Source organism: Raphanus sativus, chromosome 6 (assembly GCF_000801105.2).
Source record: "Raphanus sativus cultivar WK10039 chromosome 6, ASM80110v3, whole genome shotgun sequence".
Classification (NCBI taxonomy): domain Eukaryota; kingdom Viridiplantae; phylum Streptophyta; class Magnoliopsida; order Brassicales; family Brassicaceae; genus Raphanus; species Raphanus sativus.
The window spans coordinates 12427366-12443860 of NC_079516.1; the positions used below are offsets into that span (position 1 = coordinate 12427366).

The following is a 16495-nucleotide window of genomic DNA, read 5'->3' on the forward strand; positions in this document are numbered from 1 at the left end:
ATGTATTTATTATTAATTAATTTTTAATTTAAAGCTAATTCATCAGTAAGCGGAGAGAAAAGAGGGAACTACGGAGCTGGCGTGAATCTAGTGGTCCAAAATTTTATAAAATATCTTATTAAGATTATTTATGGTTAGGTTAAGTCTATAGTTTAGTCAATTGCTTTAGATTTTAACCCATGTTTTTTTGTTTGTTAATTAGAATTAGAATTATATATCATCATGATATGAAAGTTGTTGAGGAGTGGTTACTTATGTAGCATGATTTTAGCTAAAAGCAAAATCACACTTTTTGAAAACTTTACTCACTCTCTCATTTAGCTAAAGGACGTAATAAGCTCTTTACCTAGGGAGTGATCCCTTCAATGTCAGTCCAACGATGTCCAAAGTTATTTTTCACTTAGCTTGTTTAATATAGTAAAGCCCATGAAAATCTCATATGCCCAGTGGAGGAGTATCCACGTCTTTGCCCTTTTTATATGTAAAGCCCATGAAAGGCATGTGCTCTGTATTATATTACTATCTTTTCACTTAGAGAAAATACTAATTATGAAAAATCTTTTGTCAACTAGTACTAAAAGAAAAAAAGAGAGAGAGAGACGTCTAATTTACCATTAGGCATAGAAACGAGTCTATTAACGACGAGATTATAAACAACAAAATAATACTACAGTATTAGTTAATCAATATGAGTGTTTGTCGTATCTCGTGGATCTTAATATGAGGCCACACTTTAGGAAAGTGAACCATGAACCAATGTGGGTCGAAAATTAATAAAATACAGGAATGTAAAATAACTTGTACTAGTAATTACGTCATTAAAGAATTTAATGGTAGCTAATTGTGTGTTTAACGAAACAAAAAGAGAAAGGAATCACCACACTACTACAAATGGATAATTGTTTATTGACAACGAACATTTGAAAGATCCAAATTCGATTTATAAACTGCTCTCGCTCTCTCTCTCCAGATCTAAGAGGTTTCACACTGCCCTCGCTCCTGGAAGATCCGATCATCATCAATCAATCGATTTATTCTCTGTTTTTCCTGGTAAAGAATCTATCTTTCACGAGCTCGATGAAACCGTTTCTTGTGTTTCACTGTTCTGGTGGTTTCTATAGAGTAGGTGAAGAAGACATCAACTTGTTAGCTGAAATTGTGAGAGTTTGGGATTAGGATATTGAGAGCTTCTCTGTATCATTTGATCGTTCAAATGTGTTTTGGTTTTGCTTTTGAATATGATTCAATGCCTGACTAAGATATTGTTATAGGTATTTGGCGCTGACTCTTCTCTTATCTTCAAGGACCTTTGGAACTTCAACAACAGAGCAAGGAGGAGCTTTCTTTGTTTTTTTAAAGAGTTGGATGTTGTTATCTCTGGCATTCATTGTAACAAGATGTTTGGTGGGAAAAGTTACATACTCAGAGGAAGTGTATCGTTTGCATTAGTCATCCTCATCCTTTTGATGCTCACACTCCTCGTTTCTGAGGAAAACCCACTTCGAGCTTCTCTCCTTTATCTACAACCTCAGTTCTCAGCTTCTCCTCCTCCTCCTCCTCCTCCTCCTCCTTCTCCTCCTTCAGGTATTTTTATTCAGCTTTGATATTGTGTTTGAACCCCTTGTTATTCTCAAGATATTGTAGTCTGGTTATGACTGATACATTTTGGTTTTCCTGTTCAGTTTGTAACTTTGCAAAAGGAAAATGGGTTAAAGACAAGAAGCGACCCTTGTATTCTGGTTCTGAATGTAAACAGTGGTTATCATCCATGTGGGCTTGTAGAGTTATGGGCAGACCCGACTTCTCTTTTGAGGGTTACCGTTGGCAACCACAAGGCTGCAACATGCCACAGTTCGACAGGTTCTCCTTCTTGACAAGGTATCAACACACACAATTTTCTTGAACCATCAGAGTCACTCCACATGTCCTTATTATTTTTTTTATTATATGTGATGTATATAGAAACCTTTACTAAGTTCTTAAACGTCTCTAATATTTTGCTTACTGCAGCTTTGCTCTTTTTTTTTTTTTGTAATAGAATGAAGAACAAGACGATAGCGTTTATAGGAGACTCCTTGGGACGGCAACAGTTTCAGTCTCTCATGTGTATGGCCACTGGTGGTGAAGACAGCCCAGAGGTTCAAAACGTGGGATGGGAGTACGGTTTAGTCAAAGCCAAAGGAGCTCTCCGTCCTGATGGTTGGGCTTATCGTTTCCCCACCACAAACACAACCATCTTGTACTATTGGTCAGCTAGTTTATCAGATCTGGTCCCCATGAACAACTCTGACCCACCACCTCGTCTTACCGCAATGCATCTGGACCGTCCACCAGCGTTCATGAGAAACTACCTTCACCGTTTCGATGTGTTGGTTCTAAACACAGGTCACCACTGGAACAGAGGCAAGATCGAAGGCAATCACTGGGTGATGCACGTGAACGGAACAAAGGTAGAAGGAGAGTTTCTCAAGGATATCAGTCAGGCTAAGGTTTTCACAATACACAGCGTTGCGAAGTGGCTGGATGCGCAGCTTCGGTTGCATCATCCGCGTCTGAAAGCTTTCTTCAGGACGATATCTCCGAGGCATTTTAGGAACGGAGATTGGAACACTGGTGGGAACTGTAACAACACGGTGCCTTTGTCTAGAGGAAGCGAGATCACAGGGGATGATGGATCGGTTGATGCGACGGTGGAGAGTGCTGTGAATGGGACGAGGATCAAGATTCTTGACATAACTGCACTCTCTGAGCTGAGAGATGAAGCTCATATCTCAGGGTCTAAACTCAAACCTAGAAAACCTAAAAAGGTGAGGAGTAACGTGACTTCCACGGCTCCGACGGTTAACGATTGCTTGCATTGGTGCTTACCTGGGATTCCAGATACTTGGAATGAACTTTTCATTGCCCAGATATAATATACATTATACTCAAAAGGTAGTTCAGTGGATTGGCTCTGTCTGTTGATTCTTTGTTATAGAGAAAGGTTTTGGTTTTGTTCTTTTACATTCTTTCTCGGAGAAAAAAAACAAAAGGCTACAGTTGAGTTAGTTTGTCTTTTACAGACATTTACAAATGATTGATTTATATGATTTAGACAGTTTATACTTATGTAATGGTTACAAGAAACATCCAAACAGAGTTAACGTGTGAGTGGGTTTTGGTGCAGACCGTCTTTCACGTAATGGCAGAACTTGAGTTTTAGTAATACAATATGTCGAAGTCATCATCAATCGTTTTCTCTAAGAAACAAAGTCGAATCTTGACCTCCAACCACACAAATATATTACATATCTGACTGGGAAATACACACACACACACACACATACACACACACCAGTTACCAGTTCAGACAAAATACAAAATACAAAAAATACAGTAGATTCTCAGTCTCAGACAAGAAGATTCTCCTCTTCCATGGATTCTCTGACTGCCTTCAAAATCAATGGCTTGAGTTTCTCGGTGGTAACAATGATCCCTCTATTGTGATCAAGACGCTTTCCTTTGGAGAAGTCCAGAGGTGCCCCTTCAGCATCGCAAACGACGCCTCCAGCTTCTGCATCAGCACAAGTGACATATAAGTGATGGTGCATATTAATTAAAGCCAACAAACAGGTCTCAATGTTTTAACAAAAGTGTTTTTATGTACGTACCTGTTGTGATGATCGAACCAGCAGCATGGTCCCATATCCACTCACGGTATCCAGCAAGAGTGAAGCGCAAGTACATCTCTGCATCTCCTCTGGACACAGCTGCATACTTTGCTTGGCTATCTATCCTTACAGGTAACGCTGTGATCCCAAGTTTCTGCAATGAGAACCGTAAGAATCCCACTTGGTTGTTTCACTTTATTTAATAGTTTCCTGTTTTTTTCTAAAAATAATATATGTATTTTTGTGCAACAAATTGATAAAAGAGTCCAAAAATATTTTTGTTTATAATATAATTTTTTAAAAGGTATTATTTAATATTTTAAAAATAATATTTATTACTAATTTTAAATGAATATTAAATTTAAGGTTTAGAATTTTTGTTATAGGGTCCATAAATATTTATTACTAATTTTAATTAAATATTAACCTTGGCAATGGAACTATGGAGGGGAATTGGCATGTGGTATGATTCTAAGAACTTTGCTTCTTCAAGATTCTCATTGCTACTCACTCTCACCTGCCAACACAGCAGTGCTTGATCAACTCTCTTACAACACTTCATCAAACGGTTCAGCTTTGGATAAGATAAATAGATTAAATTACCTCATGTGGTGGAGAATTGCCATTGAGCGGTTGCACGTAAGCACCTGAGCCAGTTGTAGCAAAGAAAAGACATCCAACATTGTCCTGGCAAGACTTGTCGTCTCGCTCAACAACCGCAGAAGACAAAGGAAGATTCGGACAAGCCATGACACCCACCACCACTTTGCCTTCCACAAGCAAGGCTAGTCCCACTGCGTATTGCTCTCCTCTTACAAATCTAAAACAAAGCAGAGAAGCCATTTACTTGCTGAGAAAGGTAAAGCTTAGGAAAAAAGGATGAGATGTGTGTTTACCCTCTGGTTCCATCTATAGGATCAAGAACCCAGTGGCAACCACTGCCACCTCCTTCTGATTTACCACAGTCTATAGCATTCAACACATCCTCTGTTGATACAGGAGAGTCTGCGTATGATTCATCAGAAGCTAGAGTCTCTCTCACAAGCTTTGTTATACCTTCTAGAAACACCTCACTTCCTTTCTTCCTCAGATCTCCAGTATCCTGTAAAAAACATTCATCTGAAAACTCGATAAACAAGACCTTTTGATCAACAAGTTTTAAAGTTATTAGTAAATAACTTATGACCACCTCTTCAGCTACTAATGAGAGGGTTACAGGTTTGAGCTCCCTCTCTAATACAATACTAACAACAGCTTGCGACCCTGAAGAAATAATCCATTAGTGGTATAAGGTAAGTGAACATCGGGGGTAAGCAAACGCTGAGGTTACAGACCATAATCAGCTGCAGTGACCGGAGTGTTGTTGGATTTGTTCCATACTTCTGACTGCAACAGAGTCTTCTGTACCCCCTATATCAATTCATGTAAGACAGTATATGATTCTATCTCCATTAAATATATTTTGTAGAACATATACGATTGCGTAGATGGTGGTGTTTCTTACTCGGCTGAGACGAGCAGCTAGAGAAACAGCTTTCTTTGCAGCGGCTAGCTCTTTCTCGTACGACATGACAAAAAAGCTTCAAGAATATAAATATTAAAAACGCTTATACTATATAAGTATATAGTTTTAATGCACCAATCCATAGATGTTTGTTACATATATATAGAGTTTACGTATGCATTATTTGTTTATTCAACTGCAGATACTGCATTTTTAAAAACGTAAGTTTCCTGGCAGATGTTGCAGACCATATTTCACGTTTAATTGACGTCAACAAAGTTGACGTTTACGAAAGAAAATTAAAATAATAAGAATTTTATCGAATATGTTAAGATAAGAGTGTAGACGTACGAAAAATGATATGTTATCGAATTTTATCGAATATATTACTCTTTACAAGATAAGAGTGTTATCATTAGTCGTTAAACACTAAAAAAATCAGCTATGTTTCACCTAATCAGTCCACTTCTCTATATGATATAACATTTATATGAGAAGTTTCGCAGAAGGTTGTAATCTTCTTTCATAATTTTCAAATATTCTTTTTCTTTCTTTTATGCGAAAAGTCTTTTTTTAATTGGTCCTTTTTTATATGTGATACAGTGATAGAGAAAGAAGCATTTATCTTTTTTATATCTATTTTATTAATTTTGCAGTGTGCCCTATTGATATATGTTCTGTCCAATTATTTTTATTTTTATTTTAAGTGGTTACTTATTATTCCTTTTATATAATACAACCATATCTAATTAATTATATTTAAATACTAACACGTTCTATTTCTTCTTAGCCTTCGGATTCTAACACGTTTTATTTCTATCTAATAAAAACAGTTAATTACCTTTTTTTCTTCACAACAAAGTTCCATTAACAAAAATCATTTATGACTATTGGTTAACAAAAAAATCAGAAAGACTCCTCAAACCACTAATGAATTTCTGTTAGGTTTCGATGACGCTCAATAGAGTCTGATTATTATTTGAAGTGTACCTTATTGATTCAGTTGACATTAACAACTACAACTAAATAAACATGATCGTCCCATTTGTAATGTTTTGAGATCAATGCTTCCAATACTAAACACATGGATCTTCGCGTGAAGTTAACCTTGGTCAGAGAAAGGTGAAAATAAGCGCAAGTAGAAGTGTTCCGTGTTCGCTAGGGTCAGTATCAGAGATCTGTAAAGGCATGGATGTTGGTGCGGACCATGGATTCATATCATATTTGTATTCTGGGTTTATGGTTCTTGCTGGTGGTGTCATTGGTAAAATCAAACGGCAAAAATCAGAAGCCACTGAGATATTGGAGAAGACAACCTCTTTTGCCGTGTTATAATCATAGACGTCCACGTGTCTTAATCATAAAGCTTCGCTGTTAATTTAAATAGGGATATTTTAATTTTGGGCTGGAACGATTGTAACAACTCTAAATCTCCGTATCATTTTCCATGCCTTTTAGGTTTTAGGTTTTTGATAAAAATGGTTAACAACATTTTTTAATAAATATTAATTCCATCACAAAAAATTATGGGAACTAGAATATTTGACCTGAAATTATTGTAAAGACACATTTTAATATTGTTTTTTATTCATAACAGCCCAAAAAATTATGTAAAAACAGTTTTCTCAGAAAATGATGTTAGCGGAATCACTAATATCAATAACATATCGTTCTAAATATTTGCATACAAATATTCATTTGTATACATATATTTAATTTCACTTAGTTTATAACTATCAGTTTTTTATTTTTATATAAAAAATTGATTGACAAAATAATTTATCATACCTAACCTATTTAAGAAAATATAGAGTCATCTACATGTACAAAATTTAACATCACCAAAAATATTTATAGTCATAAACATAAACAAATTTAAAAATTTACATGTCCTCATTTTGGCCAAACTTTATCATATAAATTTTTTAAATGATTTGGTATGTAGTATAGTCAAATAATATTATTTATATTTTTAGGAAAATGATCAAAATTATATCTGTGCTTTCGGTTAGTTATATTAAAACTGCTTCTTCCTTTTTAACAGTTTTTACATGAGCCTAATAATAATAGTATATATAATCATACTATTAAATTAGAAACATGTTCAATTGATAAATAGTTGAGTCTAATTTGAAAATACATATAACTTATTAATATAACTGCAACAACAACAAAGAAGTTCCACAATGATAAATTCATCTTTTCGGAATGTCATTTTTTTGTATATCAAACTCTTTATCATGGAATTGAAACTCCTATTTTAAATGTCTATCTATATCAAACTCCTTATCATACTAATCTCAATTTCAAATTTTTAATATTTTCTCCAGCTATATTTATAGGTTCAGAGATATGAGAGAAAAATTAAATATATCATAGAAAAAACTAAATATTTAGAGATATAAATGGTTACAGCCACGATTTTATAAAAATTATACTTTTATAAAAAATATAAAACAAAAATATATCCGTCCTTTTAAAGGCGGATCATAAATTTGGTTCAATTATTTGAAAAAATCGACTTGCGGATGTAGGTTATGAGTATTTTATTCGAGGTGGATGCGGATTGGTAAATTTTGGATTACGGGTACCCACTGACCCGAAAAGTATTTAAAAAATAAAAAGAAAGTAAACACTTTTTTAAAATATGGTAATTGTAAAATGAACAATTTAAATTTTTAAAAATATATAAGTTTTATTATAAATATATTTTTATATTTTTATAATAATTAAATTAAATAATTATTTTTAAAAAGTGTATAACCCGCGGATAACCGTAAAATTAAATAGGACGGATACTGGTACAAATTATTTTTATGCGGATTGTGCTGGTCATATTGTTTGACCAAAAAAAAATTGAAGTCCGCGGGTTTGCGGGTTCGACCGGCAACCAAGCCCTAACCGAACGTATACCAAATCAATTTTTAAATTATTTAATAAAATATATTTTGATTAAGATTACACACAAATATGATTATAAAGAAAAATACAAATATAATCACAAAGAAAACACAAATATGAAAATTAAATTAAAACAAAAATATACCCGCCCTTTAAAGGGCGGGTCAAAATCTAGTTGTCGAGTTTAAAGTAGAAGCAATCAATTAGCTACGTAAACATTTGTTGTTTGATCCCCAAGATTTAGTTGACTTCACAAAATAGTCCCAAATGTTTTCAAATTGCATTCACGTCGTATTTTCAAATGATCAACATGAACATTACGATAATGTTTTAATAAGCTTCAAAGAGAAATAGTCTTTTTATAATATCAAAGATGAGCTTTTTTCTAAAATGATAATAGTCTGTCTCACTGTGTAAAGAAAACACAGAGACAGAGTATAACAAGTATATTACAGTTGCGTGTCAGTGAAGTTTCCAAGAATCAGCTTCCTCTTCTTCTTTAGTAGATTCTCTTACCGCATTCAAAAGCCTAGGCAATAGTTTCTGTGTTGTCACAACGATTCCTCTCTTGTAATCAAGATACTTCCCTTTGGAAAAGTCCAATGGATTCCCCTCTGCATCAGTCACTTTGCCTCCAGCTTCTGAAGGACACGAACATCAGATCAAACAAGCATTGGTGTGATCATTCATGAAGATTGTACCAAAAGATAAGATGTTAACAACGGGTGAATACCTGAAACTAGGATTGATCCAGCGGCGTGATTCCTTATTGATTCAGGTCTTGGTTTGCGAGTAAACCTCAAGTACACTGTACACCTCTCCATCTCCTCTAAATAAAGCTGCATATTTGTCTGACTGTTGATCTTGATTGGAGATTCTTTTATCCCCAGTTTCTGTCAACCGGGCAAACTATATATTGTTCTTTTAGGGAAATATTAGGAGCATTTCAGTAAATAAAAAAACTAACCCTCTAGTGCCACATATAGGATCCAAGATCCACTGGTGACCATTAGGACCTCCATGTGATTTGTCAATGGCGTTGAGCACATCATTTGAAGACAAAGTAGAAGCAGAAGCATAGGAATCATCAGTAGCAAGAGTATCTTTAACAAGCTCTGTAATACGTGACAAAACTGTCTCAGCAGCAACTTTCCTTAGACCATCTGCAACAGAGGTCCAAGAGGAGTCCATAGCCCAAATCCTTAGGATTTTTGAAATATAATATTAATATTTGGGCCAAGATTATCACGGATCAGTCCGTAAATAAGGTGTAGAAGGATCGAGTCCTTAGTACACGTGTCGCGTAACTAATCAGTCTCTCCTCTCTTCTCTCTCTCACCAAACTCCGCCGTAGAAGAAGAAGCCATGGGAGATAAGCTCTTTCTCTCTTTCCCTCCATCACCGTAAATTGATTCCTCTTTGATTTTTCCTTGAGTAGTTTCTTCTTCCCCTGACCGTTGATTTGAACTTGTTCGGTCGGGCTTTTGAATTTTTACAGCTTTTGATTGGAGGAGAGATGGAGATGAATTCAAACAAACCGCCGTTGTTTCTCCCCAAACGCTCTCAATCCGTCAACAGCCGCCATCCCTCGCCTTACCCGGCCACCGAAATGTCCGCGGCCACGAAGATGCTCATCACCTCCACCAGGAGCCTCTCGGTTTCCTTCCAAGGCGAAGCCTTTTCCCTTCCCAGCAGCAAAAAGAAGGAAGCCGCCGCCGCTCCTCCCGTTATCTTCAGTGGCGGTTTGTCAATGCGAGGACTGAGTATACTTTAATGGTGCAAAGATTGAATGATGAGGTATGGCTTATAAGAATTGACAATGTGTGATTTGTTCATCTATGCGTAAGATCTTGATGATGCAATGGCATAACATAGAATGCGAATTAACGTTTTGTATCTCTCTTTGACAGAAAAACCTGTGAAATGCATGGCTATCAATCTCAGAACTGCGCCACAGCGTTACCTTAAAGCGAATCAAGTTACTTTTGCAAAGGCAGAAACTGAAACTGGCCAAACGAGGTCGCTAACGATTCCACCGATGATCGTGCAGTCATTTTGCTAGTCTCATCTACTTGGTTTTGGTTTCTGTTCAAGAGAGCTGGTTACAATCTCTTGTCTTTAGTCTCCAGTGTTCTGCTTCGTCTTGTCGCCATCCTCTTCTTATGGGCCAAGTCTGCTTCACTACTCAACCGGTGACATCTCTCTGCTCTTTCTACATTTTATTACCAAAAGATGAAACTTTTAGGCTTGGATTTTGTTGGTATTAGAGATTTTCCATCAGCTTCTTGTTTGGTTGATTTATACTATGTTATAAATTTCATGGTATTCAGTTTCCAGTTTCATAGAGTTCATTGTTGTTATGTTCAGCACACTTTGTGCTACGTGTTGTATTGTGTTAATTGTTTCAGGATTCTGTTTCAATAGCAGAGAATTGTTGGGTTTTGTGGGTTTTGTTATAAAACGTTAAGGACTCTAATTAGAGTAACACCATTGGACTTGATCATTTTGATTAAATCTTTAACTATTCAAAAAAACAAAAAACAAAAAAATTTAATGCTAAACTAATCCTAAAGAGTCCACAATGGAATCCACCATTGTGGATGCTCTTAGCTCACCAGAATCTTACACATAAATTACATTTAAAAAGTCATTATTTTAGTGGGGGGAAACAGCTTTTTGTTGTTGCATCTAAGCACACCTCTTCAGCAACTAATGAGACAGGTTCATTCTTGAATTCCCTTTCAAGAAACCACCGCCTGCGACCCTAGAAGAACACTTCCTTTGTTACAACTTACATCTATGAGGCAATATAAAAGATAACCAAAAGGAAGGGCTAAACCATAATCAGCAACTGTAACAGGACTATCATCTAATTTATTTTTTTGACTAAAAACGCTGTAACTAGTTCTTTTTTTTTTTTGCTTTTGTCATCAAAATTTTTAAATGTACAATTAAGTATAAATATAGTGCTGAGGGTATCTAATCACTAATGATGCTCTTAAGCACTGCGTTACAGTCATGTTAGTCATAAAGAAAATTCTTTTTTCTTGTCATAAAAAAATCTATATATTAATCATATATTTAATCATATATATATATATATATTAGACTGTGTATTACTTTTGTATTTAACATAACTATAAAATTATGTAAATCGGTGTAAGTGTTTACCCAATTTAATATGACTGTTTTGCATTAGTGAGAAAGTAATATTCACTTTAAATTCAATGTCAAAAAACCGTAATATAACACATGTAAATAATTAAAGGTATTTCTATTTTAATACAGTAAATAGTGATAAAAGAAGAAACACATATTAACAATAACATATTCAGTTTTAATGTGTTTATAGCTTATTAACTGTTAAATTTATATTTTTATATAATTTGTTTGGATTTTTACATTAATTTGAGACTTTCTCTTATTTGCTTCGTTTTTATATTGAATCACATTAAATATTTACTGTATAGACGATTTTGGGTACATTTGCATTTTTTTGTCGCGAAAGGCATACATTTGCATAAAATAGCATAAACCTCCCAATATTAAGAAGAAATCAAAAGTATATTTTTGCTTATATTTTGCTTATATGTTACATATATTTTACATATAGTATATTTTTTTTTGTAAAAACAAAATCTTCTTTAGGTTTTTGTTATGTTTTTATATATCTACCATCTACCATAAGTATTTATGTATATTTGGTATGAAACCTTTAAATATACTTGATTGATAAGCTAGTATAATAATATTTAGGAGTTGTGCATAAAATAAATACCCCTCCGTACACTACTGATCTAAACATAAGATAGATTGTAATCGAGGATCCAACTGATCGAACGGGTTCACATAATGTCATTAGAACGCTAGCTAAATCTAGCAAAGCCGTGAGATCTCGAAAAGCCACACTCACCGACGGGAAGAATTCGACGGTGGAGACGGCGTGTGTGACGGAGACAATCGAGAATCTCACGTGTTTGCAAACTTGAACAAAATACACTCACTTAGCTCATTAACTTCAACTCAAACAACGATCTGCAGTAGTTTTGAGAGAAATACGTTTTGATCAGCAAGAAGAATACGGTCCACAATAAGTGAACAATTATTGGAAAGAGTTTTCATGCAGACATTCATACAATGTTTATGGTTTTTCAGTGAAAGTTCCAAAATGTGGACCTGCTAATTATAAATCACATTATAATTTCACAAGTAAGAAATATATTTAAATTTCTTTAATAGAAAATCAATGTAGGATAGCTGAACATTTTCGTGTAAGTAAAGTAATTGTTATGCATGGCATTCTGAATTTCATTTTTTATTTATTTTTGAGTGTTTTTCAATAAGTTTCAGGTGTTTGGATCAGGTTTATGTTAGTTTCTATCTGGTTCAATTTTCTTTTAGAGTCTCATATATTATATAACCCATATAGATAATTTTAATTATTTTTTTTCTGATTCAGGATCAATTCCAACCGGATCCAGGTCGGTTCAAACACAAAACTGAAAACTGCAAAGAATCGGTAAATTTTGGTTTGGTTATATGTCGGGTTCAGTTCAATTTGGATATATAGAACTTAAAAATATTTTAAAATACCGGAAATGAGTCTTTGATGTATCCAAAGATTCGGAAAATACCCAAAGTTTAAAAATACTTAAAAACCTAAGAAAAGATCTTAAATATTTAAATACCTGGAAGTTCTTCTAAAGTACCCGAAAAATTAAGATACATTTCTAAAAGTTCAAAATTTTATCTAAAATTTGAAACTATATCCAAAAACCCAAAACAAAAACTAAAAATATCTGTAATAAAAAAATATCTAAAATATCAAAAACGCCTATTATATATAAATTTTTGGGTAATTTGAATTTTAGATAAGACGCAAATTCAGATCTATAAATCCATAATTTAGCATAGACTCAAACCCGAATTAGACATATATTTTAGATCGGTTGAGTCTCAATTTTCAGATGCAGTTAAAATACTTAAGTTTTAAGATTATTCTAATTAATTGGACTAAAGAGAGAAAATGACACTTAGAGGAAGCCTAACCTAGATTCTAATAGAGATTCTAGAATTCAAATTATATAATGAAAAATAGGAGTAAGGAAAGAGAAAGGCCATTCTCAAAGAAGAAAGACTTTGGACAAATTGAATAGATTCACGTTCACCTAAATGCTGACACTCTAACCTTTTATTGAATCATCACAATTCACATGAATTATCATTTAAATGGTGGCGTTGAGCACATCATCTGAAGACAGAGGAGAAGCAGAAGCATAGGAATCACCAGTGGCAAGAGTATCTTTAACAAGCTCTGTAATACGTGACAAAAGAGAACATGATAATTTGACTACTTTTGCTATATTTTTACTTATATTTTGCTTATATTACATATATTTTATACATAGTGTATTTTTTTGTATATTTTATACAAGTTAGTTCAAGAAACTACTTCTGTATATTTTATACAAGTTAGTTCAAGAAACACACTTCATCAAATCTCACAAACATCATGAAATCGAAAAACATTTCTTCAGGCTCTCAATAGGAACACTTTAAATCCGTACACTACTGATCTAAACGTAAGATCAGAGATTGTAATTGAGGATCTAACTAATCGAACGGGTTCACATAACGTCATGAGAACGCTAGCTACATCTGCAGTGAGATCGGAAAAAGTCACACTCACCGTCGGGAAGAGTTCGACGAGGAAAGACCTTCCGAGAGAACTTGAATGAGCAAAACCACACTCACTCGCTGACAAAGAAAAAGAAAAAGAAAAAGAGAAATGATTATTTAAGACCTTTTTCATTTGAATGATTATTGGAGGCCTTTTTCCATTTTTAGGAAGAGGTTCATGCACAGATTCGTATGACATTTCTGTTCATTCTTGTATTAATTCCAAAGTTAATTATCGTAGATATGGAGGCTTAGCAAACGAAAATCTACTTACAATTCATAAATATTAAAATTGTTTTTTAACAGAAAATCACTGATTGCAACACTGATAGTTGAACATTTTCGTGTAAGTAATGCATGGCATTTTGAATTTCCCTTTTTATTTATTTTTAAAAAAATTCATTTAAAATGGTCTTTGGGTTTGGTTTGTGTTAGTTTCTCTCTGGTCTAATTTTTTTGGGGGTCTCATATATATTAGACTGTGTATTACTTTTGTATTTAACATAACTATAAAATTATGTAAATCGGTGTAAGTGTTTACCCAATTTAATATGACTGTTTTGCATTAGTGAGAAAGTAATATTCACTTTAAATTCAATGTCAAAACCGTAATATAACACATGTAAATAATTAAAGGTATTTCTATTTTAATACAGTAAATAGTGATAAAAGAAGAAACACATATTAACAATAGCATATTCAGTTTTAATGTGTTTAGCTTATTAACTGTTAAATTTCTATTTTTATATAATTTGTTTGGATTTTTACATTTGAGACTTTCTCTTATTTGATTCGTTTTTATATTGAATCATATTAAATATTTACTGTACAGACGATTTTGGGTACATTTTCATAAAATAGTATAAACTTCCCAGTGTTAAGAAGAAATCAAAAGATAACATGATAATTTGACTACTTTTGTTATATTTTTGCGGGAAAATTCCTTAAAAATATACAGACTGAATTTCTTTTGCTGAAAAAATACACGAACTTTTTTGGCTTCCCAAAAAATACACAAACTAATTTTGATTGTTCATAAAATACACGAACTTTTGAATTTTGAAGGTTTTACACCTCGATTTTAACGGTGTAAACAGTGACTAACAGAATAGTAAGACGCCGTTAGACGCCATTAACTCTGATTAAAAAGTTCATGTATTTCATGGACAACCAAAATTAGTTCGTGTATTTTTCGGGAAGCCTAAAAAGTTCATGTATTTTTTCAGCAAAGGAAATTTAGTATGTGTATTTTTAAGGAATTTTCAAATGGAGTTTGGATATTTCATATACTATTCAGAGGCTAAATATCTGGACCCAATACATATCCAAAATAATATATTTGTAAACTTTCGGTTTGGTTTTGGACCAGATATTTTCGATCTGAAAAATCAAGATCCGAAAAAAACGGCCCAAACCCGACCCAAAGACCTGAAAAAACACATTCTCTATCACATGATACAGGTCCGAAATTTTATATTTGTAAACTTTCGGTTTTATTTTGGACCGAATTAATGTCTAGCCGGATTCAAAAACTTGAATCGGAACTGACCCAAAAATATTCTGTCCAAAACCAAACCAAAAGTTCACAAATATTTGTTGAGTCCAATTTAGTCGAAATCTATCATATATATCTAAAAATTCACAAACAACTCTAAATTTTACATTGAAAGTTTCATATTAATTAAAAATGTTTCTGTTACAAAAAACAAAACTAAAAAATATTGCAAAAATAATAACAAAATTGTTAGCAGAAAGATCTTGTCGGATTGAATATATTCGTGTCGATTTTATTAGGCCCAGGTCTATTCGGATCAGTTCTTTTTGGTTTCAATTCTATCAAGTAGAAGAGTTTTGGATCCAACAAATATTTGTAAACTTTCGGTTTGGTTTTGGACCGAATATTTTCGGGTCAGTTCCAATCCAAGTTTTTGAATCCGGCTAAAATGTCAAGATTAGGTCTAGATATTTTAGCCGGATTCAAAAACTTGGATCGAAACTGATCCGAAAATATTCGGTCCAAAACCAAACCGAAAGTTTACAAATATAAAATTTTGGATCTGTATTGGGTCCAGATATTTAGCATCTGAATAGGATATGAAATATCCAAACTCCATTTGAAAATTCCTTAAAAATACACATACTAAATTTTTTTTGCTGAAAAAATACACGAACTTTTTAGGCTTCCCAAAAAATACACGAACTAATTTTGGTTGTCCATAAAATACATGAACTTTTTATTCAGAGTTAACAGCGTCTAACGGCGTCTTACTATTCTGTTAGTCACTGTTTACACCGTTAAAATCGAAGTGTGAAACCTTCAAAATTCAAAAGTTCGTGTATTTTATGGACAATCAAAATTAGTTTGTGTATTTTTTGGGAAGCCAAAAAAGTTCGTGTATTTTTTCAACAAAAGAAATTCAGTTTATGTATTTTTAAGGAATTTTCCCTATTTTTGCTTATATTTTGCTTATATGTTACATATATTTTATATATAGTATATTTTTTTGTAAAGACAAAATCTTCTTTAGGTTATTGTTATGTTTTCATATATAGAGGTTAACAGTGGGTGAATACCTCAAACTAGGATTTATCCAGCGGCGTGATTCCTTATTGATTCAGGTCTTGGTTTGCGTGTAAAGCTCAAGTATCTAATCACAATTAAGTATAAATATTAAAATATAGTGTTGAGGGTATCTAATCACTAATGATGCTCTTAAGGACTACATTACAGTCATGTTAGTCATAAAGAAAATTATTTTTT

The 16495-nt window shown here is 33.4% G+C and overlaps 3 protein-coding genes and 1 long non-coding RNA gene across 7 annotated transcripts; 2 read left to right on the forward strand and 2 right to left on the reverse strand.

Annotated features, from left to right (window-relative positions):
- Positions 1-862: 862 nt before the first annotated feature.
- On the forward strand, positions 863-3108 carry LOC108813388 (protein trichome birefringence-like 14). The gene is made up of 4 exons (XM_018585928.2): positions 863-1050; positions 1272-1584; positions 1683-1878; positions 2039-3108. Exons 2-4 carry the CDS (start codon positions 1398-1400, stop codon positions 2913-2915), a joined length of 1260 nt encoding a protein of 419 aa, XP_018441430.1. The 5' UTR covers positions 863-1050; positions 1272-1397; the 3' UTR covers positions 2916-3108.
- A 104-nt stretch (positions 3109-3212) lies between these two features.
- Positions 3213-5315, reverse strand: LOC108813390 (SAL2 phosphatase). Its single transcript, XM_018585929.2, has 8 exons — positions 5155-5315; positions 4985-5060; positions 4840-4913; positions 4547-4752; positions 4254-4470; positions 4078-4167; positions 3651-3804; positions 3213-3553 (listed from the first exon to the last, which is right to left on the reverse strand). The coding sequence occupies exons 1-8, from the start codon at positions 5218-5220 to the stop codon at positions 3390-3392; spliced, it is 1047 nt and encodes a 348-aa protein (XP_018441431.1). The 5' UTR covers positions 5221-5315; the 3' UTR covers positions 3213-3389.
- A 2969-nt stretch (positions 5316-8284) lies between these two features.
- Positions 8285-9028, reverse strand: LOC108811520 (probable SAL3 phosphatase). The gene is made up of 2 exons (XM_018583577.2): positions 8789-9028; positions 8285-8696 (listed from the first exon to the last, which is right to left on the reverse strand). The coding sequence occupies exons 1-2, from the start codon at positions 8898-8900 to the stop codon at positions 8518-8520; spliced, it is 291 nt and encodes a 96-aa protein (XP_018439079.1). The 5' UTR covers positions 8901-9028; the 3' UTR covers positions 8285-8517.
- On the forward strand, positions 8648-10497 carry LOC108811521 (uncharacterized). Of its 4 annotated transcripts, XR_008935422.1 has the most exons (4): positions 8648-8865; positions 9042-9458; positions 9554-9852; positions 9966-10497. It is a non-coding gene; the product is annotated as an uncharacterized LOC108811521 (long non-coding RNA). The 4 variants fall into 4 exon arrangements; XR_001943326.2 differs by having other exon boundaries at positions 9042-9852; XR_001943325.2 differs by having other exon boundaries at positions 8648-8858; positions 9042-9852.
- The last annotated feature ends 5998 nt before the right edge of the window (positions 10498-16495 follow it).

Bases quoted from the DNA above. Each gene is read 5' to 3' on its own strand.
- LOC108813388 (XM_018585928.2), top strand. From the start codon at position 1,398: ATGTTTGGTGGGAAAAGTTACATACTCAGAGGAAGTGTATCGTTTGCA. The intron at 1,585-1,682 runs GTATTTTTATTC...TTTCCTGTTCAG, and splicing joins TCCTCCTTCTCCTCCTTCAG to TTTGTAACTTTGCAAAAGGA. The intron at 1,879-2,038 runs GTATCAACACAC...TTTTTGTAATAG, and splicing joins AGGTTCTCCTTCTTGACAAG to AATGAAGAACAAGACGATAG.
- LOC108813390 (XM_018585929.2), bottom strand. From the start codon at position 5,220: ATGTCGTACGAGAAAGAGCTAGCCGCTGCAAAGAAAGCTGTTTCTCTA. The intron at 4,471-4,546 runs GTAAACACACAT...GCTTTGTTTTAG, and splicing joins CCTATAGATGGAACCAGAGG to ATTTGTAAGAGGAGAGCAAT. The intron at 3,805-4,077 runs GTTAATATTTAA...TTCTCATTGCAG, and splicing joins TCCATAGTTCCATTGCCAAG to AAACTTGGGATCACAGCGTT.
- LOC108811520 (XM_018583577.2), bottom strand. From the start codon at position 8,900: ATGCAGCTTTATTTAGAGGAGATGGAGAGGTGTACAGTGTACTTGAGG. The intron at 8,697-8,788 runs GTATTCACCCGT...CGTGTCCTTCAG, and splicing joins TGGATCAATCCTAGTTTCAG to AAGCTGGAGGCAAAGTGACT.